The 24,227-nt window shown below is 41.6% G+C and overlaps 1 protein-coding gene across 2 annotated transcripts in view; it reads right to left on the reverse strand.

Annotated features, from left to right (window-relative positions):
• Nucleotides 1-24,227, reverse strand: part of SLC9A3 (solute carrier family 9 member A3) — an 840,704-nt gene that overhangs the window by 441,541 nt on the left and 374,936 nt on the right. For both annotated transcript variants that reach the window (XM_085606775.1, XM_085606776.1), the window contains exon 4: nucleotides 989-1,067. In XM_085606775.1, the coding sequence (XP_085462901.1) occupies nucleotides 989-1,067 (79 nt within the window). The remainder of the gene's footprint in view (nucleotides 1-988; nucleotides 1,068-24,227) is intronic.

Consider the following 24,227-nt stretch of genomic DNA (forward strand, 5'->3'; position numbering starts at 1 on the left):
GCACTGCTTTTAAATAAAGCAGCTTTTTTTTTTTTTAATGCAGCCCGTTTTCCTAAAAAGAAAACGGGATGCATTTAAAAAAAAAAGTGAAACGTCGTTGTTTAATTTTTTTTAAGGGCAGGCAGTAGTCCCTCGCACCACTGCCTGTCCTTAAAAAATAATATTGCATGCATTTGCAAAGAAGAAGGGGTCCCCTGGGGACCCCTTCCCATTTGCGAATGCATGACCACCTACTTGAAGAAGGTGGTAATTTGTGAGTGTTTTGCGACCGCAATTGCGGTTGCAAAACATTTGTACATAGCTTTGCGGTCGCTATTAGGAAAGGAACGCCCCTTCCTAATAGCGAGTCTCAAAACAGTATTTTGCAAGTCGCAATTTATTTGTGAGTCACAAAATACTGTTTGTACATGGGCTCATGCATTTTAGCATGCGCAAACGGGTCTAAGACCTGTTTGAGCACGCTAAAATGTGTCGTACATCTGGCCCTTAAAGTGTTTCCAGGGAGAATTTTTTTTCTTGCAAGCCGGGTTACACTGTTGAATAATTTCTCTGTGTGTTTATTATTTTCATCAGTTATTTGGTAATGATGGTATATTTCTAGACTAATTATGCAGTTTTCATGACAGTTTGTATACCGCAAAAACAGTAAAAGCATTGCATTCAAACACCATGGACCAAGTTGGGAGATAATCAACAAAACAAATGGCTGTATCATCACTAAATTGACTAGCTGCTGTAGCCTCATTAACGTGTCACCAACATATCAGGGCCATGGTGTGCTGCCTTAATTGAGCTCTCAATGTGATCATTTCATTTACTTTCCAACGTACATTTTGCATGTGTTTTCTTATGTTCTAAATACTGTCATTGTAAGATACGTGGTTTCCCCACAAGTTGCAGTGAAATAGTGTATAACATACTTAGCGAACATGAATTCCACATTTGTGTATTGCACCAGGGAGAAGGACGATCAATAAGTAGTACGTACCAATGCCTTTGACGCAGTCCACACCTGTCACATTTTCTCCTCCTATAGCAACAAACGAATCGAACACGTTGTACAGGACCTGAAAGAAAATGTACATATGTCATGGCTCATATACAGTAAAGCCGCATAGGTATGCATAGAGAATGGGGTGTTCCTGGACAAAGCTGATGTTGCAGGGTAGCTTACAAATAAAGAAAAGACAGATTCCTCTTGTCAAGGTAAATACAGCTCTTTACTGTCGTGGCAAGGAGAGTGACCGTCTTTACACAAAGAAACAGCCGGTCTCAATTTGCTGCTTTACATTCACCTTCTTTTATACACAGTCAGACAATATTTGCTACAAACATTAAACAATGAATTTGTTGGTGGTTACAGAGAATATAGCATGCTACACCGCATGCAAATACATTGCGTTCCGTAACAACGCGGTTGTTACAACGACCGCGTTATTACAACGCGATGAAATTACTACGCAAGTCATTACATCGACTTGCAGTAGATGGCGCTGTAACATTAGGAATGTATAATTTACTATTCCAACTCCAGCCTACGCAACGGTAGGGAAGGTGCTAGAATAGTAAATTATACTATTCCTTATCTTAGAGAGCCATCTACTGCAAGTCGATGTGATGACTTGCGTAGTAATGGCATTGCATTGTAGAGGCATCGCGGTCTAATGATCGCAATGTAAAGGGTTTTTCCCGGTTACGGATTGATTGCGGAAAAACATCTAGTCACCTGTGACCCTAAAGTGAACTCTTCACCTCTCTCTCATCAGCACGAGATTTTCAGCATGCACTTCTTTCACCACGTATAGCTGTGTGACGCTCTCTAATGTCATCTGCTGTTGCGCCACTTCTTCATATTTCACTTCTGCTGTAACTTTCCCCCCTCTAGTTGAGAATTCCACCTACTGGTACTAAACCTTGGTCTATACGTGGCACTAAGTGATATGTATTGCCCTGAGCATCTACAACTCATGTTGGTTTTCTAACTGGAAACATCACTCCCACCTTTGTACCAATTCTTCTACAACATGTTAGAAGTAATTAGATACTACAATATGTTACTAATAGGGCCACAATAGCTGTCAACAAGGCTCCCAACAGTCCTGACATCCAGGATGGTAGGAAACCACCTGCTTAATCAATTACCTGGGGCACCTCCTTCATCTACCATTTTCTTCTGTAGATTTTGTAAAGTTTGTATAGCCTCTGACAAAGTTCCATTGCCTGAATCATTTGCTGGGACTAAGCACAACAAGCAGTTCCTATCTTGGCACATTTCCCTCCTTCCATGGCCGTCATAAGGTCAAGTACATAACAGTGCTGAATTATCATCATTCTCCTAGCAAGCAGATCTTTCTTTATGGTATTAAATCCATCTTTTGTAGTGTTGATGCACTTGAGAAGTTCGCATCTAGTTATCTGTAGCCATCAAGCAGTTGCCCTAGCCTGAACAAACGGCGGAATGGTTTCAAAGAACAACTGTGTATCATTAAACAAATGGTACTCTGGAGAAATATCATTCCAAATAGTTGTGCCATAATACTCTTCAGTTCTTCTCCTTCGAGGATAAGGGAACAAAGTTGTTGGACGACTCATGGGGTGTTCATGTAGAAATGATTAATTGACTCCAGTTATTCCCAAACAGGGGAATGCAAGGCAACTAATGTGCAGAGGCTTCCCCAGTTCAGTGATAACTGGCTGTACAGCAGTTCTCCACACTGCCAATAATAGTCCATGAGGCTGGAGATGCCCCCCTGCATATCGGTATTATCTATTGTGGCATTACAGTTAACACTGTATCCTACATTAAAGGTGCCATTTCCTCTGAAACATAAAGAAACAGAAGTAAATCTTATGACTGTCTGATGACTTACTGTACTATCTATCCAAGTGTAACATGCTACATTATCATCCCATATACACGCACACTGTTTTACTGCATCCTGACTAACATCAGCACAATTCCATGAAGACATGACCCTACAGGAAAATTCGATATCAGAATCTCAGGTATCATGCGCTTAAACAGATCGAGTAATTTTAAAACCTGGCCTCCGAACACAATCTGGGGGTAAAGGATTTACTAAATAACTATTACACTCAGTGTGCACATGTGTTGCTCCTAAAATCCTTCATTTAAAACCATTTATATACATTCTGCAGTAGTGGGATGACCTGTTTTCTTAATTCGTGCTGTCTCATCCTTAATGCCCTATCTGTAAGGATATATAAAACCTCTGCTGAAGGGTCCTATTTTGTGGCATTGACTAAAAGATTTCCAACTTTAATATGTTTTTGTTGCATTTGGACCTTAATTCTAAACACGTAGAGATGAAAAAGACAAAGAGATGTGCTTGGGGGTACATCTTTAGTTGAATGTAGCCTATCTCATCCTGTCGCATGAGGAATTACAGAGAAGACAAAATATGATTCGTTGGTACTTTCTGAACCTGTGTCTGACGGTTGTACGACGGGACAATGCAGGGAAATACATTGCATGCATTTAACATGCATGTTTTTACCAAGCATGTTTTTACCACGTATATGCTTTTACAACGCATGCCATTACCACACATTATTTTTATATATAAAAACAATGTATTTGTGGGGAGAGACCCCTCACACCCCCCACCTTACCTTAAATGTGTGGTAAAGGCATGCGTTGTAAAGACATGTACTTGGTAAAATTATGCATGCAAAAAAATGTATAGTAAAAGCACAACGAGGTGTCCCATGTCTGACACATGCTGATACCACATATCTGATAATCTGGTATGAACGCTATGGGACACATTAGCATGAACAGAGAAATCTCTTCGCAGGTTTGGGATGTCAGAGCTAGAAGAAGCTTTGCTATGGAAGAGCAAGAATAGAAAAGATAGTATTAAGAGATAAAAAAAGAAAATCAAAAATATGTAACTTTCATTTTGTTAATTAAAAAATTGTCCAAAGGCAGAGGTTGTGGAGGTATTTTTATGATGACAATCTTCTTCCCCCCTCTTGTTCCATTTGCATTGTTGACGATGATGGCGTGATGCTGGATTCATATGGATATTGGAGAGGTGAATCCAACGTTTCCTGCCATCTACCTTGAGGTCACCATTGTCACTGTATAGGGTCCACTGAACCTGGACTGTCTCAATTTCTTGACAAAATTTCAGACAAAAACATCGACCTCCTATATGCAAAACCTCAGTGGTGGCGCACTATTCCTTCCCTTTGGTAACCTGTTTAGAAATGAACTTTGCGATCATGATTAATTCAAAGAGGTAAACATGCATTTCATCATTTAAGATTTCTGCTGTGCTTGCTATCTCCATGTGAATTACGTCTAGTGGTAGCTATCTGCACGCTCATAGGCCTCCCTGCCACTATCTGATGAGGTGTCAGGTTATGATCAGGCCTGTTACTAAGGGAAAAAAGTACCAATGGTAGGAAATACAACCACTTCTTAATCAATGTGGTGCACAGTTTGCTGATCTTATTCTTCAGCAGGCCGTTTAGGTGCTCAACAATGACATTGCTTTGGGAATGATCAACAGAATATAGTTTATGTTTATTCCTAAGATTGTCGTAAGATGTGTGAAGATTGCATTAGCAAAGCGTGTGCCATTGTGAAATCTAATCCCTTCTGCAATTTCCCAGCAGGTAATCACCTGACAAATCAGAAAGGTAGCAGCTGACTCAGTATCACAATGGGCACACAGTCCAGCTTCAATCCATCAAAAAAGGATAAACTACAACTATAAGATACCAATAGTTGCTGCACCTATCTAGCATGTCCACAAAGTCAATATGGAGAGCTTTAAAAGGGCCTTGTGGCTGTGGAATGGTAGACGTTATCACTTTCAGTGTTGGATTGGGGGAAAATTGTGGGAAGAAAATACAGTTATGAAGATATGAAGTAATAAAATGCAAATTGGGAATGAACCAGTCTTGTTGTATTTGCATAGACAAATATTCTTTTGAAATGTGGGATGGTAAATGTAACTGATCAAGAGCTATCAGAAGTAAAGCCTGCAGTGTCACTGGTTTACCTGTAGATAGTTGTCTACATATTAGGTCATCCCCTGACTGGGAGCATCCTCTAGCCTCCCATCACTGTTTCTCATGTGGTGGAGCAGCTTCCTGCAATTCTCAGAGATGTCAACACCCTGACTCAGCATAATGAGGAGTGACATTGTCTGTGGTAGGGTTAGATCCACATTCAGATGGTAAAGCAGTCTGAGCCACCAAAACAGGGACTTGTTGTGAACCCGATGGTACAGGAGGGGGTGTGTGCCTAGCTGCATCTTTAGATTCCCAATCTTCTAGTGCATTGCCCTATAACACAAAATCCTGACCATGTATGTGCTTCACAATTCACAACTGCCACTGCCTGTAGTAACACAAGTGCCTCTATTAAAGCCTCAAGAAATTCCTATGCAGAACAGGACTTCAGTCTGACTTAAGGAAACCTCTCCTACTCTATCTCATAATGCTGGAATGTACAGTGGCAGTCACATAAGCTGAGTCTGAATAAATCATGATGAATTTCCCTGCACCTTGTTTAAGAGCCGTTATCAAGGCTATCAATTCTTCTGCTTGTGCAGAATAATATGCTGGGAATGCTAACTGCCCTACTATGTGAAGTATTTCAGAATAATCATGCTATTAGGCTCTGACTACTGCTGGAACTGTGCATCTTACGCCTGTATCCTGGTAAATAGTAGAAGAACCATAAACAAAATAGACAATTGTAGGAGAGTAGGATCTGCTTCACATGGTTACCCTACTTTTTGCGGGTGTTTCACTGTTTTTCGATTTTCGTCTGGCTGGGACCCTGCTATTCAAGGCCCCAGCCTAGCTGCTTCCTCTCTAAATTGATTGCATGTACTTTAGGTACACTCCAGATTAGATTCTGGGGTACCCTTGTGAGTCTCTAGTATATGGTATACTATTTACCCAGGGCATAGGTACCCCAGAGGCCTACCAGGGGCTGAAGCATGTATTATGCCACCCCTGGAAAGCCCTCCAAAATGACACCACAGGTCTACTACTGCAGCCTGGGTAAGGTGGTGCATGCACCCCTTACTGAGGTATAGCTTCACTATACCTCACCTAACACTGCACATAGAAACCTATCAGTCACCCCTATGGCAGGCCTTTTCAATCCTGAAGGCAGGGTGCTTGGTTATATGTGAGAGGGTGCCCAGGCATGAGCTGAGCACCTCTGTAGCCTTCGGAATCACCTCCCAGACAGGATGATGTGTATTGGGGCTGGGTGGGAGCACTCTCGGAGTGCTTTGAAGTCCTGCACTGGGGGCACATTTGGTATCCCTGTGCATAGTCCAGCTCAAACCAGTTCAGAGGCTACCAGCCCCTAATCTGGCGTGAAACTGGACAAAGGAAATTTGTGTAGCCACACCTCTTTCCAAACCCTCCCATAGGTGGGTCCCCAGAGCTAGTACAACCCCTTCCTTAGGTATAAGTAAAGAACCCCTGGCAACAGGACTTTAGATATCCCTGGACAAAACTCTGAAGCTGAATCCTGGAACTTTGACGCTCTACTAAAGACTAGAGGGCTGAAGAAATCTTCCTTGGGGTCAAGGAGTGACTCCCCTGCTTGCCAGGCATCAACGAAGCATTTTGCCAGTCTTCATCTCCGAAGCTTCCACCGGACTCCAAAGTATTTGCAGCCCAGGAAGAGGATTTCCAGACATCTCAGAGGCCAATCCGAGTCCCCAGCAAAGCTGAGACCCGCAGCCCTCGTGAGTTGCGTGGAACCAGAACTCCTGGTCACTGTGCACTTTTGCAAGTGCATTGACTTCTCAACATCTCTTGAAGTCGTGCTTGAGGTTACTTGTAGCCCCTACCTCGAGCAGAGAATCCACAAAAAATTGTCAGCCTAGTCACCCCGAGGGACCCGTGGGCCGCCATTTTGTGTTTCCTTTCGATGCTCCTTCGCGATCCCTGTTCCATCGACTGGTGGGTCCCCGAGAAGGCAACTTTGATTTTCCTTGGGCTTCCCTGTTTGCTCCAGATGTGCCCTGACTCCCCATCATGTGGTGAGTCTCTCAGACCTTGCTGATCTGCACCGAAGCATCTTTCTCCTTTCTGCGTGGGTTGCTGTTGCCAAGGCTTGTTGTGTCCAATCCGGGTACCGACGCTGCAGCACTCGACATCCTTTGTGGGACAGCTCGAATCCAGCTCCTGGTTGTCCTCAACTCCTCCTGGTCCTCGTGGCCGAAGAGTCAAGCTTCACCTTCTTCACCTGAAATCACCCAAATTTGGTGGGCATTCACCTATCGTGCTCCTGGTCACTGGCAAGTGACCCAGACTCTGTCCCCTCTGCTTTCAGGTTCTTCTCGACTTCAATACAGGCTTTGATCTCTTCGGACACTGCGCATCTTCCCAGCAGCAGCACTTCTTTGCCAGCTCCCATTGAAAACGACGACGTGACATGACACCATTTGACACCTATGCACCTGGCTTCCCTGGGTGAGGTAACATGAGTACTCCGGTGCTCCCGTGGGTGTTGACCCTAGAACTTCCTAAGTCCCAAAAGGTTTGGTCCTGACTCATTTCTAAGTGTCCCTAATCTTTAAAAATCTAACCGCGACTTTCCCCATAGAAGCTAATGGGAGCTCGCGGCTGTGTTCTCACACTGTACATGGCCCACGTAGGTCCCCTGTGTCACTACCTTGAATGGTTCCTTGGGGTCCCAGCGATTCTACAGGCTCTAGGCCTTGTGTCTAGTTAAGTCGTGGTTTTATACCACTATTTTAGTATATGGTTTGGCTCGCCTCTAGGGCATGACGTGTATTTGTGCTATTTTACTGTCATATTTGAAGTGTAACTTATGTGTTTTGACCTCTAGCCTCATAAAGAGACTAGGAGGGTGTGGTTAGAAATAAATACATATATTTTATATATATACCTTGTGTGGTTGTCTTTCATTTAGCCATTCAAGAGATTATAGACTGGTAAAACAAGCTGCTTTACATTCCTTGAAGACTTAGCTTGAAGGCTGCTCTCCATAGCTACCACTAGGATAGCTTTCAATAAAAGTTGTCTTTAACCTATCATCAATAAGGGGTTGTTTGGACTGGTACAGGGTGCCCACTATAATTAGTGGACCGCATATACCAGGCCAACTTCTCACAACAATGCTACCTGGTATAGGATCCTTGACTAGATTCATTTATAATTTAAATTGCACATCATGTGAATTTTCCTCAGCATCTAATATAGGATGAGCAAAGAATGTTGCAGGATTAGTGTATGAAATGGCATAACCTTCAAAGATGGTAGTGACAGTATCACCTCCTATCCTGACACCCTTGGTAGTTAGAGTAGCCTTAGCCTTCTGAATGATAGCAAACACTGTATTCTCTGCATAGAGTGTCAAAGGTGTCCTATGACAAAGGCTGCAATGGTGAGAACTTACTCGCAAGGATAATGTCCTCATCACTGAATCCAACTGTGCACTAAAATATGCAATGGGTTTGTGCCCTAAAGGATATTTCTGTGTAAGGACAGCTGTCATAAAGTAACCATTGCAATGACAAAAGAGATAAAACCTCTTGGTATAATGAGGAGTTTCCAAAACTGAGGCATTTGTTATCTCAGTCTTCAATTTCTGAAGAGTCTCCCTCATCCCATTGTCACACAGTAATGGTCCTAAATAATGAATTTCCTCCTGACAGTACGGTACTTTGTCTCTCTCTACTTTGTATCCTCACTGTACAAGAGTAACCAGAAGAGATATGGTATCTTTCCTACACCTCCGTACTGTAGGAGTGCAAACCATTATGCTGTTGACATACTGTAATAATGTGCTGTCACACTGAATGTTTGACAGATAATTTTTTGACGCTCTGTTGAAAATGCTAGGGGACTCACAATACCCTTGAGGTAAACGAGAATACAAATACTGAGTCCCACGATAGGAGAACATTCTCAAATAATGATAGTCTGAATGAAGAGGGATGCTATAAAAGGCATTCTTCAGATTTATACAGAGTAATATTTAGCGTCCTGAGGAATATTTGTCAAAATGATGGTGGGGTCAGGAACAATTGGAAAATTTGGTACCACTACATCATTCAGGGAGCACAGGTATTGAAACATACACCAAGTATTACCCTTAGTGTTACAAGGAGATACTGCAGGGTAAATTGCTCCTTGCTCTAGTAATGCCTGCATAGTTGGGGTGATGCCATCATCTGCTTCGTTGGAAAGAGAATACTGCCTCACTCTAGATAAAATAACACCTTCTTGTAATGTAATTGTGAATGATATTGCAGTACGAATAAGGCCTACATCATGGGGACCGTTATTCCACAAGGCGTCTGGTACTTAGGATAGATCTGCTTCCCTAACAGAGTCAAACACTCAGCCTGGTGTGCGCGCCATTACTTCCAACATTGTTCTCAATGGTATGTCACCCTGAAAGACTACAACTGTTTTCTTAAAATCATCATCAAACAGTTGATCATCCAATATTTTCCTAGCCATTTTTCCTGGCTCAATGGATAGAACGCATGACCAAAAACATGATTATGATCACTGGCTATCAGAGCGCCATAGGTTGGTGTTACCTCTAAGGCCTCTATTTTCAATAATAACTCAGTGTCAGGTATCCAAGAATTTTGTCCTTTTCTCCGAAAAATGAATTCTGTAGGTATTTGGACCTCCCTTTCCAGTAACTCTGATATCTCTGCTATGATGGTGTACACTGCTGTGGTAAATGCCTCCATATCAGCAGATCACACTCTGATTTGATCTCCAGTAGAGGAACCTACTGTTACTGCCGTTATCATGAAAGTTGAAACTCCAGGGGTAGAACAAATCATAATACCATCGGAATCAAAATGAATTGTAATATTTAACTTAGCTCTAGCATCTCTCCCTAATAGATTAGCTGGAGCAGATGTAAAAAACAGCAAACAGCCATCAATGTACCTCCCTCCTATTTCCATTTCCACAGGTTTAGTAAACGGAACCCTCATTACTTCCCAAGAGGTTCCTTATGTGTTCACTGATCTATTAGAGATTGGAAGATTTCCCTCTCTAGTTCAAGATTGGGTTCCTCCTGCATCTATGAGGAATGCATTCTTGTTATTGATAGCTAATGCCACAGTGGGTTTCTCATCTGGCCTATGCATCACTGACAATACTGGAGCCATGTAAATTCTCTGTGTGCATCTTCATTGCATATATCCTCTCACATAGTTCATCTGGATAGAATTTCCTCCTCTCACAATTACACATCCCTGTCCACTTTGAGGTAGAGTCGCCATTGGAGGTGCTTGGTAAATTTGCTATGGCAGCATTTGCTGTGCTTGAGGCATTACTGGTTGCTTCGCATTTTGTGGTGGCGTCTGAGGCTGTGGCTTCCTGTGTTTCCTGTCTGATTGTAGACTCCTGTCCTTCAATTTTCTTCATCCCATCTCTTAGTTCTGCAGTTTCTAATAAAATGTCCATATCTGTGACAGTAATGACATACTCGATCTATCCTATGGAGACCTATCCTGCCTCTTCATCCTTGTCCTCCTCTACAATGTCCTTGTGCCCTACATTATCATGTGGTTGTGAATTCTGTTGTTGGGTGGTCTTTGTGACCGACCCCACAGACATTGCAGTCATCTTAGTGGTGGCTGCTTCTACAGTTCCTTCCACTGCTTCTTTCTTTGCCAACTTTTGCTGCACCAACTTAGCTGCTGCTTTCTCTGTTACCTCCTGCTTGTTTCTCTCCTACTTCTTCTTACAAAAATGGATTATATGTGCCTGTATCTCTGTCCAGGGGTTGACTTCCAAGATTATCCTGTACATCGGAGCATAACCCTTTCTTCACTACGTTGTAAAATAACATGGCATTTCCTCTTGTTACTTCCAAACCCTGACCTACTTCTTGGGTCCAATCTTTTTCATCCGAATAAGAAACTGAGTGGGGTCCTCATTCGGCTGCATTGATTGAGCCTTGAGGGACCTAATGTCTGGCCTGTCAGGATACATTTTCCTCAGTTGATCCCAAACTACGGTACTAACTAAGCTGAATGGAGATCCATCATATCTAGTCGCAGTGAGGGTAAGATTTTTCACCCCAGCCTTCTAAAAAACAGTGTCTGTTTTATCTCCCATAAGAGAGCTAAGCAAACTCTTTACGTCTCCTACTGACAAGGTGATGCCTGCAGTTCAATTTTCAAAAGCTCTAATTCATTTCCCTGCACCCTCTTTATGTGGCAATAGAAATTTCTTGAGATTTTCCTTGTCCATTTGTGGCCAAGGAACATAATGAGGTGCCCCATATCTCTTGTGTATCAGGGACATCTGATATATAGGAGTGGCAGAATGTTGAGGATTGTATGGATCATCCCTGTCTGGATCTCCTTCACCATAAATAATGCAATCCTCGGCATTTGCCATATCACATGGATCAAAGGACTTTTCTTGTGGCCCTGGGCTCATCTGTGGAGCTAACCCTTCAGTCCATTATGCCAAATTTTCCACATAATGTACAACACTGTATCAACTATTTTCTTCTTCAGCAACTATTTCACTAGGGGTGAGATCTGTGCTGCCCAAAACTGATTGAACACTTAGCTGTAGGATTGGTATAACATGTAGTGTCAATCCTCCCATAGACTCGGAAGGTCCTATCCTGGGGTCCAGCTGGCGATGTGTTTCCTGAAATCGCAACCGCCAAGCTGTGTTCCTCGGAGTTTCCTAACTTTAGAGAAAATATCCTGCTCTCTTTCTCTAGTGTTAGTATGATTAGGCAATCCCATTGCACTCTTTGTATGATCAAAATCAATAGGGGTCTTTCTTGAGTGCTAATATCATAAGTAGAGTCCCTGCCCTTTGGTGAGCTAAGTATTTCACCAATGTTATCTACATGCCTATATATGGACTCTACTCTACTCTACTCTATTTACCATTCTCCCAAAACTTCCCTGTATTTGCCCGGAAAGGTTGTCATAATATCCTTCTCTCCTTACTTCTCTCGCATCTCTCCTACCCTCGCATTGTGATAACAATTCCTGAGCACTTTCTAGTGAAACTATTACGTTCCCCTTCTGCCAAGATGGTTGATTATTTTCAGTTCTTCTAAAATCCTCATCTCTTCCTTGGGATCCTGGCCATTACACCATACTAGTAGCCCTACCTCCATAGTCAAGTCAAGTCAAATAACTTTATTCGGTTCATTTGGACCATAAAAGTTTGACATACATACAGAGTTATTACATTTTCATAGGAAGACTATACAATTGTTAGACTTAAAGGACTAAATATAAACTCTAAGTTTTTTTTTTTAAATGTGTACTTTGCCTAGCTTAATGAACATGGCCACCTCCAGGGCACAAGCTCTCCCAGCTCAGACTCTGGGTTGCTCAGTTTTTGTACGTCCTATCATTTTCCAACACATCGATACAGAATAAATAAAAAATATAAACTAACTTAAAACTCCATCTAATTCTTACAGTTCATAATGTTTCCTAATTAAAAAAGCAGTTCTAATGAAGTTAAGCACAGCCGTACAGATAGCAGCAGTAGGTAATGATCGTAAGTAATTGAATCCCTCCTTATAAGAACAGGGGCAAATTTCTCTCGGAACAGGTTTAATAAAACATGCCCTTGGGTCTTTGTAGAGTGTGCAAAACAGCATAACGTGCAAAGTGCTTTGTTGGGCTGAATTGTTGCAAGGGCAGGCAATAAGTTTCTCACACCAACTTGCCTGTTTAGGAAAAGCCACAATAAAGTGCAAAGATGGAGTCTAGTCATAAGGAAACGCAATTGTACATTAGTAGTAAAAGACAAATAAAATTGCAGTTGGTTTGGGTACCAGTCTAAGTCGCATCGCGTTCCGTGATGCCTTCTGGACGTACTCAATTCAGCATAATATGCATCTTTTATGATCAGTTTCGTGTTGGGATGAAAACGTGCAGGGTTATCATATAATGCTCCAAGCCGATCTTATTAAGATTATCTTTAACAAAACGGAGCCAGGGCATTTTCAAGGTTCATACAATCCCTAAAAATCTCCCTTGAGAACAGTAGGTCCTCTGAGGTCCAAACTTTCTCCCAGATAATCACTAGGGGGATATTAGTTCTATGTGCTACAAAATCCAACCCTACTTCGGAATGACGAACGTGTGTAGGGGCACTAATAGGAATCATCGATAGGCTCTATAAAAATGTGTTTTCTAAAATTTGTAACAGGGTGCTTTTATGGTGTCCCCGCACTCCTGCCCCATAGGTAGCTACTGACAAGCATTTTGATTTGTATAGGGTTATCGTTTCTGCTACCGGCTTGTGACCTAGCTTACAAGCGAAGTGGAATAGGCCCTCTACTACTCAGCTAGTGTGTTGTGCCCTAGCAACAACCAGATGGTCCCAATTCAGTTTATTGTTAAAAACATTCCCCAGATAAGTAAAATTAGACACCTTATCAATAATCTTTTCCTTCACGACAAATGTCCTTGTTTTGGTTTGATTAGGTCCGCATACCATAATAAAAGATTTACTAAAATTTACTTTTAAGTCCAATGCCGTCATAAAATCAGTAAAAACATTCAGGGCTTTATGGAGGCTGTTGGCAGTTAGGGCCATTAAAACCGTGTCGTCCGTATATGACAACAAGTGAACCGGTTTGCCTCCTATTCTGGGGCAGTCTAGTGACTGCTCTATCAGGGATGACTCCAAACCATTTGTATATAGAAGGAATAAAAATGGGGCCAGGATACAGCCCTGGCGAGCCCCCTCTGTAGAGGCAATAGGCCTAGTCTTCTCTCCCCCAGGACCGTAGCAGATGGCAACAGTAGTAGAGACATGCAGCATGCGCAGCAATGTAATAAGAGCTTCTTCGAAGCCCATTTTTTCCATCAGTGCCCACAACTTCCCCCTATTTACTGTATCAAAGGCGCTGGATAAGTCCATGAAGGCTAGGTGGATTGACCCCTTCCTGGCCTTCATGTACTTACCCATGATCAGGGACAAGTTGAGGCACTGTTCATTTGTTTCCTTGCCCCTCCTGAAGCCATATTGTGTGTTGGATATAAGCCCTGAGGCGTTGGCCCAGGACTCAAGACGTGCAAGAATTACCCTCCCTAGGACTTTACATGTGGCATCAATTAGAGAGATAGGCCTGTAACATGCAGGGTCATTCTTGTTGCCGTTTTTATAAACTGGTACCACTACTGCCTCTTTCCAAGATGATGGGATGGGACCAACTATTACAGCTTTAAAAACATTGGCCAGCAGTGGTGCCCATAAATGAGATTGCTTTTAAACAAGTCCAAGGGTACCCCATCGGGGCCTGGGGCTTTCGAGGAAATACCCTTTGCTAAAGCGTCCTCAACCTCACATACTGATAGGGAAGAGCTAAGTTGGTATGCTGTTTGTAAATTAATGAATATATCGCCACTTTGCTCTTGATATGATACACCATTTGGATTGAATATGTTTGAGAAGTGGGATTCCCAAACTTCCCCCGGTATTGTTAAATCCATACCCCTAACATCATTTGAAAAAAGAAGGCGATTAATAACTTCCCAAAAGGCCTTGGAATCCTTAAGCATACCAGCTTTTACAACATCTTCCTAGGCTAGTCTTCTCAGTTCGTCCTTCCTCCGACTAATAACACGTTTGTAAGTCTGTCTCACAATTTTAATGAGAGTTTTGTCACGGGGAATTATGTGCAAGGCCTTCTTAAGATCTTTTTGTGCACCTGAACACTCGGCATTGAACCATCTTGTTAAATTAATTCAAAACCCTGTATAACCAAATCTGAGGGAGAGTCATAGGATAGACATTTCATAATTTGGCTTAAATTAGCTTTAACAATATTCTCCTCGAATTGAGAGGGATTTAATTTACTCAATTTCAATCTCACCCCTTGTTCGGGGTTATACTGGACTGGACGATCATCACCTATTCGTTCCTGAGCCATTACGTGCAGGGAGACAGTAAGGGGATTATGATCACTAACAGTTTTTGGTTCCACCTCTAAGCTGTCTACAAGGTAGGCACATTTTCTATATATCAGCATAAAATCTATTGTGCTTTCACTTCCTCCATAGTCATTCCATCTAATCTCATCTGCATCTCTTTGCTGTGGGGATTCACTCCCTAAATACCCTTCCTGTTACATCTCTTTTCTGTAACAAATTCGATGTTGCTGATCATGTGAATGGTCGTCACTGACTCCTGGACCCTTCTCTTCACCTTTATCCTCCTGGGGAGAGACTGCAACTAAATATAGTGTAAACTGTGCTTCTAGTCGTCCTGAAAACGGAGAGTCACTTGCCCTTACTTGCTGTCTGCAAGTGCTCATGTGTCTTGGCTTAGAAATCTGCGGGATAACATTTGTGAGTCCTTTTAGGGATTGTGAAAGGGTCTCAACTTCAGGGTTCTCAAATCCGACTGGAGCTTCCAGTAGCTACATCAGTGGATAAATGTCAGATAGCTTGGAAGAAGTACTCATAGGATCATACGGAGGTGGGGGAGCGGACGGGTATTAAGGGTATCAACTTTTGAGGAGTCCTTAGACTTCTCACAAAAAACTCGCCATAAAAGCCAAGGTGGCTTCTTGCTTCTGTAATTTAGCTTTTGCATATTTACTTTTAAGATGCATAACAACATGCTATAGTATTTTGTCATCAACTGTCCATTCTTTTGGCCAGAGATACATGTGTTTCTGTGTGGCTCTAAACCACTCTTGACAGTATTGTTGTAACTTTCAATGATCTCCTGGAAAGGTCGTTTGCATGTGCTCTAAGGGAGTTTTCATAATTTCTCGTATTTTTAACAACTCTTACAATTTAAGTTTTATCTGTCTGGTCAATATTACTTCTTTTTTTAAATTTAACACTAGTCCTCAAAAATAAGAAAATCTGTCAATTTGTTTTACCAATCATATATTAAACATAATACAACACAATAACATTCTGCCACATTATACAACAACATTATACAACATTATACAATAACATCACTCTGTGGCCGCATTTTCATTCACATGCGCACACACACACATTCACGATCAACATATTTAAAATATGAACACTTCAACTACTTCTAAATATTAATCACCTTTGTTCTAACTGTAAATGGTAAACAGAGTCAGCAACTATTGCCCACTTCCCTCTGCGTTAAAGAGGATAACCCTCAATCCATGCATCTAATTGACCATGGAATGACTTCTGGACATTAGGCCCAGGATGGTAGTTCGAATGTTCAGATTGTGCTTAGAGGTAAAGTTAACAACATCAGCCTTTCAGCCGTCCCTCTATCTCAAATAGTGGAACAAATATTGGAAACCCAACTTCAAATCATCCACATTGACCACTCCCACGTTTATATTGGGAAAAACATGTTAACCGACTATGCAGCGTCTTAACTTAATATTTTGCATCCCTTGTACACAATCTAAATTCAATAATGTTATATCTCTTATATCCATTAACAAAGAGACAAGTCATACTATATATAACAAAACATGGAACGAAGTCCGCATTGTCCTCACTTTAAAAACAGCAAACTCCTGGTCCTACACGACCCCGTGGATAGGCAGAGATTTAGAAAACACATTGTCTGCTTACCGCATCAAAGATGCGCAATGATCTATACAGCGGGGTACGCGGTACTCCAGTGGCAGCAGTCAGTTGAGGGTAAGAAATCCGGTCCTAAAATGCTTGTTTCTGGTCCAGGGAGGACATGGCTTGGCAGTTCGGCTGGACTGTTTCCGTGAGGCACAGGGTGAAGACTTATTTGCATATGTCCAGGTCTAAACTGGGGTGGCATGGTGAGCAAAAGAATGATGGATTTAACCCATATCTCTTGACTTGGGGCAAATGGTTTGATTTGTTCTGCATTCCGTCCATCTATTGTGTGTCTTTTTGCTTCTTCGCCCTAAGTGTACTGGGTATGCCCAGACATGGGTCCCGGGCTCACTGTGCCACTGGATTCAAGCTATCCTGGCTGATGAGGGATGAAACCCTGAAACCGGTCCTAGGATGCCTGTTTCCGGTCCAGGGAGGACATGGCTTGGCAGTTCGGGCTGTGCTGTTCCCATGAGACACAGTGTCAAGACTGACTTGCATATGGCCAGGTTTAAACTGGGGTGGCATGGTGAGCAAAGGAATGATAAATTTAACCCAGATTTTTTGACTGGGGGTGAATGTTTTCAATTTGTTTTGCATTCAGTCCATCAACTGTGTGTCTTTTGCTTCTTCGCCCTAAGTGTGCCGGGTATGCCCAGACGGGGTTCCTGGGCTCACTGTGCCACTGGATTCAAGCTATCCTGTCTGATGTGGGGTGAAACCCCGAAACCAGTCCTAGGATGCTTGTTTCTGGTCCAGGTAGGACATGGCTTGGCAGTTTGGGCTGGACTGTTCCCATGAGGCACAGGGTCAAGACTGATTTGCATATTGCCAGGTCTAAACTGGGGTGGCATGGTGAGTAAAAGAATGATCGATTAAACCCAGATCTCTTGACTGGGGGTGAAAGTTTTGATTTGTTCTGCATTTTGTCCATTAATTGTGTGTCTATTGGTATCAATTCACAGGCAGCTACTTTTATACACAGTCAGACAATACTTGTTAGAAAACATCAAACAATGAATTACTTGATGGTTACAGATTGATTGTGAAAAAACACCTGGGATCCTAAACTTCAACCTAATTTTCTACACATCCTTTATTGCAGTTTTCAAATCCAAATTCAAAAAATCTTTATTTGGATGTTGATATATCCATAAAAGTACAAGTCGCATAACAACAGAGGGGAGTACACAAATCTATTAGTCGTAAAAACAATAAAATAAAATCGTACATAACAATCCATATTAGAATGAGTAAAAATAGTTGACAATAAAAAGCCCTATAAATCTCAATTCTCAAATTAACTTTATTCGGCACACAACCATAAAAGTTTCAACCAAAAAGACAGTTCAAGTTTAAAATACACAATTCAAGTTTAAAATACATTCTTTTGTCTGTTAAAAATATTATAAAAGAAATAAAAGTTCATATGCAAGGTAAAAACATGATTGTACGTAGATGAAGTAATGACGTCGAGTTTAGTTCCTATTTAACATGATTAATTTCCTCATTCCACTTTAATTACTGTACTTCATATCGTTTCCTAATGCCCACTGCTGATTTGATAAAATGTAATACCGCACTGCAAATTACAGGATTAGTTCATGATTGCAAATGTTTGAAGCTCTCTAAATATGTACATTGGTGAATGTTCTTTAACAAGGGCACCAAAAATCTGCTCCTTGGATCTTTGTAAAGTGCACAAAAAAGAATAAAGTGCAAAGTGCTCTGGGTAGTATTATTGTCGCACGGGAAAAGAGTAAGGTTGTTTGTCCACCCGGATTGTTTAGGGAACCCTAACAGAAAGTGAAATGTGCTAAAACAGAATCTTGTTAAAAGAAAACGCAACTGGCTGTTCGTAGTAAAGGAAAGGTAATACTGCTGTTTATGCATGAAAGGGCAACTGGGGCCAGGTGCCTCCAATTGTAAATGGCGCATTTTTGCCCAGACACCATACTCCTCTTTAATGTTGCCCTTCGCATTAGTGGGGATGCTTGATGGCGTAAGAAAGTACTCACCCAGCCCGATATGGAATAACCTATCCCTCACAAACCGAAGCCAAGGGATCCTCATAGACTTGTCCAAGTTAATACAGTCTTCGATGATCTCCCTTGCAAACTGGAATTACTTCTGAGGTCCAAACTTTGGCCCACAGAAGCAAGGGGGCAGCGCTGATGTGATCTTCTATATATTCCATCCCCACTTCTCGATGGGAAAATAAGGTGGCAGCATTGCTAAGAATCATCAACAGGCATTTTATAAACTTGTTCTCCACCACTTGCAACGGGCGGCTTCTTTGGTAACCCCACACCCCCGCCCTATACAATGCAACGGACATGCATTTTGCCTTGTATAAGGTAACAAGCTCAGGCACTAGCTTGTGGCCTAACTTACAAGCAAACCTAAAAAGCCCCTCTACTACTCTGCTTGTTTGCTGTGCTCTAGCCGCGACCAACTAATCTCATTTTATATCCTTACTAAACGTGTTACCCAGATATGTAAACTGTTCCACCCTTTCAATGGGCTTGTCCCTTACGTTAAAACTTCTAGTTTTAGTCTTTTTTGGGCCGCAAACCATTATGTAAGACTTTGAGAAATTGACCCTCAAGTCTAGTGCTGCCATTAAGTTTGTAAAGGCGTCCAGGGCGGTTTGGAGGCTCTTAGCCGTCAAGGCCATGAGTACAGTGTCGTCCGCATACGAAAGTAGCAGAACTGGCTGTCCTTTGATGAGTGGAAAATCAATTTTCTTACCTAATAAAAAGGCTTCCAGGCCGTTCGTATGTATTAAAAAAAGAAAAGGGGCTAAAATGCACCCCTGCCGGACTCCTTATGTTGAGGCAATGGGCCTCGTCTTTTCCCCCTGTGAACCAAATCTTATGGAAACAGATGTGTTGGTATGTAACCTTTTGAGGAGCAGGATTAGAGCACTTTCAAAGCCCATGTTTGTCATGAGTGCCCATAATTTACCCCTGTTCACAGTATCAAATACGCAGGTTAAGTCCATACAGGCAATATGGATAGAACCACTCTTTGCCCTCATGTACTTGCCCATGATCAGGGATAAATTTAAGCACTGCTCTCTAGTTCCAAGTCCCCTCCTGAACCCATACTGCATTTTTTAAATGATCCCCCTGCTAGCCACCCAGGTCTCCAGTCGGGCAAGGATTACCCTACCCAATACTTTGGCGGTGGAATCGATTAGGGAAATGGGCCTATAGCAGGCAGGATACTTTCTGTTCCCTTTTTTGAACACGGGTACAACTATGGCCTCTTTCCAGGATCCTGGAATTGGGACAGTCACTACCGATTTAAAAACCTGAGTAAGCAGGGGTGCCCAAAGATTTATGTTTAACTTAAAAAGATCTAATGGCACTCCATCTGGACCTGGAGCTTTCCTACTTATACCCTTCGCAAGTGCCTCCTCCCCCTCGGTTACCATGAGTGAGACACTAAGCTCTACTGCCTGTGTCATGTCGGCCGGGAGATTTTCGTCATACATCAACAACTCCCTACCATTTGGATTAAAAATGGGCACAAACTGTGATTCCCAGGTATCGCCTAGGACCATAGTCTCCATTTTTCCCACTTCTTCAGTGAATTGGGGACGGTTGATAATGGCCCAGAAACTTTTTCTATCTCTAAGAGCACTTGCTCTTTCCAAATCATCCCACGCTATGTGCCTCAACTCCTCTTTCCTTGCGCTGATGGTGGTTTTATATAGACGTCTCGCATATTTTCTTTGTTCTATATTTCGGGGGTGATTTTAATAGGGATCCCGAGGTTATCACCAAGCCAAAAAGAAAATTGTCAGAGCCTTGTAAATAAAGCGGTTCATTGGTGCTCTAGGAAAGCTCCCCCTCTTTTTAACTGGTTTGAGTACATTATCATGGCAAGGCGGGTGAGTTGGGTCGGTGGCACCAGGAAAAGTATTGGAAGGGATTGTGTCGTACTTAATTTCAGCGACGCTAAATGTGTTTATGATGCCCTTAACCAATTGAAAGTCTCACCTACCTAGAAGATAAAGGCCAGACCCTTGGGTTTCTTTTACCCTCCTAGTCAGATGATGTCCCTTGGCCTGCAGTCCACTAAACCCAGGCATATCATTGACGCCTCTATGTACCCCTCCTCCTTCCATCCAAATAGGTATGTGGTTCTCTCAGACCTAACTGAGGTTGATTGACTAACTAGACAATCAGGAGGGCACATGGACAATGAGTCAAAGAGTCACCCATATGCTGACGCAGGGGGAGCTGGGATTAAAGTGGCACCTGGTAAAGCCCTATAAATCATTTGAGGTACTCTGAGATGAATTAAAACTAATCCATGACAATATCCATTAAGATCATATAAAACATGACCACAATATATCAAATTTGTTCAATAAAATGAGCTTCATAAGGTGCACATTGTATTTTGTGTGCGTACTGCAGTTTTTAGAAAAATGCCTACACGAACAGGTAATTCATCATCTTCCAGCTTGCAAATTTCCATGTAGGCTGCATCTAAATGAATAGGCGAGATGTTTTTAAAAAATGGGATCAGAAACTGTTTTGTATATTCTTTGTAGAACTTACAAAAAAATAGGAAGCGGAGTGTTGTTTGCCCACTCCTATCATCACATGGGCATGGTAATTAATCTAAATTAGCAGTGAACCCCAAAGGGAAACACAATAAAAATGTTACTATGTCAGCCCTTAGACGAAAGAGGAGTCCTCTCTCCCAGCGACCTATTGATTTTAAAAGATAACTAGATGGTATATTTGATACATCCTCAATGGGCATATAAATTGCTACAGACGTTTTCTGGGCCTCCCTTTCGTGTCTTATAGTTCTGTAATGATCATAAAGAGCCCCCTGGCAAACTTTTTTATTCATACCATCAATATCAGTGGGATTTGTAAAAACCAATGCATGGTTAATATTACTCAAGCTCTCCCCCACTGCAGCAAGCCATGGTATTTCTTTTTCCTTATCACACTTGAGACTGTCTCTTATTATCTCTCTAGTGAGGGACGCTGCAGGGTTTTTCCAGACAGCGAGCCAAAAAAGGGCAGGGCAAGCCTTTGTGTAATCTTCAACATAGTGCAATTTTAATTCAGCATGACAAATATATTGTGAGGTGGAGATCGGTGCTCCCAAGATTTTTCGACAGAATCTGTTTTCTTCGAGCTGGATACTGTTACTCTTTGTGTAGCCCCATACCTCCACGCCATATGTCGCTGTTGGAATGCACTGTGTTTTATAATTTTTCAAGAGCGCTAACATTGTCCCTGTCCTTTTGGCCTGTGGTAAACTAAGAATTGAATTAATAACTTTGGTAAACTTATTCCTGATATATGCTACATGGTCAACCCAAGAACTATTGGCAGAAAAAACTAGCCCCAAATAGGGAAAAGTGCTAGTGCATTGTAATTTTTTATTGTCTACAGTAATAGTGTTTAAAAGATACTTTTTTGGCCCACAAGACATAATAAATTATTTAAAAAAATTGGTACACAAATCTAAACTACCCATAAAATCCACGAAGCCCCGCACTAAAATACGTAAGGCATTAGGTGTTCGGCCTATTAGGACCGCATCGTCGGAATACAGTAGGGCGGGGACTGGCTTACCATTAATTCTGGGGACATAATTCGTAAGTACGATCAAGGATTTATGTAAATCATTAATACATAGAATCAAAAGCAATGGGGCCAGGACACACCCCTGCCTTACCCCTCTGTCGACTCTGATGTCATCTGAAACCTCCCCACTCTGATTGATCCTCACACGAGATCTCAGCGCCTAATGCAGGTAGGCTAAAAAGTGGACTAAAACCTCATCTAGACCATATTCTAAAAAGGTAGACCATAAACGAGACTGGTTAACAAAATCAAAGGCTGAGGTGAGATCCATAAAAGCCAAATATACAGGGGATTGCTGGGCTACGGTATACTTCCCAATAATTAAAATGAGTTTCAGGCATTGTTCAATAGTGCCTACTTTCCTTTTAAATCCCAATTGGCATGGTTGTAAAATACAATCCTCCTCTGCCCATGTCTTTATCTTGTTATACAAAATCCTCCCTAAGATTTTCATAGTATTATCTATCAGGGAGATTGGCCTATGACAATTAGGCTGAGAACGGTTGCCCTTTTTGAAGATTGGTACAATAGTACTTGTTGACCAGGCACTTAAAAGTGGGGTATTAGTTAAAATATTAAAAACGTTTAATAAAAGCGGTGCCCAGAACTCAGGTTTAAACTTAATTAGATCAATGGGCAACCCATCTGGTCCTGGGGCTTTATTTCCCATTCTTTGATTAGTAGCATCTTCAACTTCCTGTAAAGATATTGAAATTCCTGGAGAGGCCTGAAACTCTAAAGACGCGTCATTCTGTGCTGGTACTGAGTAGATCATGGAAAAATGGGCTACCCATGCCTCAATAGTTATATTGCAGCTTATTGATGACAATGGTTTACCAAGAGATCTCATGTCTTTAACCGCAACCCAGAAAGCTTTACATTTATTTAGTATGTGCTAGTGCGTCCCGGCGCTCATTCACAAGTTCCTCTTTCCTTTGTGAGACGGCTACCTTATACTTTTTCCTTAATGATTTAACAAGGGAGAGATTTCTGGGGGTTGTTGAGAGTGCCCTACGAAGCTTTCTATTAATTAGTGAACATTCGCCATTAAACAATCTCGGTCCATGTTGTACTCTTGGGATTGGTTTAGATAGTATAGATTTAATACCCTCGCATAGTTTGGAGAAAGCACCAATTACCCCCGGTTAAAATCATGTAATGACAAACATGAATCAATAAAACTTGAATAGTCCCTAGCCATCTTAGAAAAGAGATCTGTGTAGTTGACTCCACGCCAAACCAATCTTAGGTTATCTGTAGAGGGTGTCAAGTTCCTGGCACCAAACTCATTGTTGTAAATCGCCTTTGGAGCAATTCTCAGTTCTATTATAATAGGGTTGTGGCCACCATGAGTAGTCGGGACAACCTTAGCTTTCATTAAACAATCCTCAAGGATAGGAAAATAAAAACATAATCTATAGTAGAGGCACTACCCCTTCCTCTAAATGTATTTTCAGGGAGTTCATTCTTGTTAGTTACTGCAGAAATTTTCATCACATTGATCAGATTATGGTTAAGCAAATGGTCATGTAATTCAATACCCCTGATATATCGATGTCTCTTAGTACTAGATCCCTGTAGTTGAGGTGATATCCCTGGGAAATGTTGTGTTAAAATCACCCCCTAAACAGATACCAACAGCATTATCAAATCTGTTATGGAGTTTTAGGGATAAAATAAAATTGAACAGATTAACAACATTTATGTTAGGTGCAGGATAAAAAATATTATAATAAAAATTCTTAAACATATAGATACACACCTTCTATATATTAACACTTGAAATGTATCATCTTTAGTGTCTAAAACCTTTACACTACCTCCAGCAGCAATATTGACCAAAATTGAAAGGCCAACCAAGCTTAGGAATGTGGGCAAGAGTGTTAAAACATTCAAACCCTTCAATATATAAATCTTGCGTAGCCCAGGTCTCCTGAAACATAAGAATGTCCTGCTTTTGTACTATATCTAGCCAATCAGATAAATATATTTTTGACTCTAAACCAGCAACATTCCAACTTAG

Source organism: Triturus cristatus, chromosome 5_2, assembly GCF_964204655.1.
Source record: "Triturus cristatus chromosome 5_2, aTriCri1.1, whole genome shotgun sequence".
Lineage (NCBI taxonomy): Eukaryota > Metazoa > Chordata > Amphibia > Caudata > Salamandridae > Triturus > Triturus cristatus.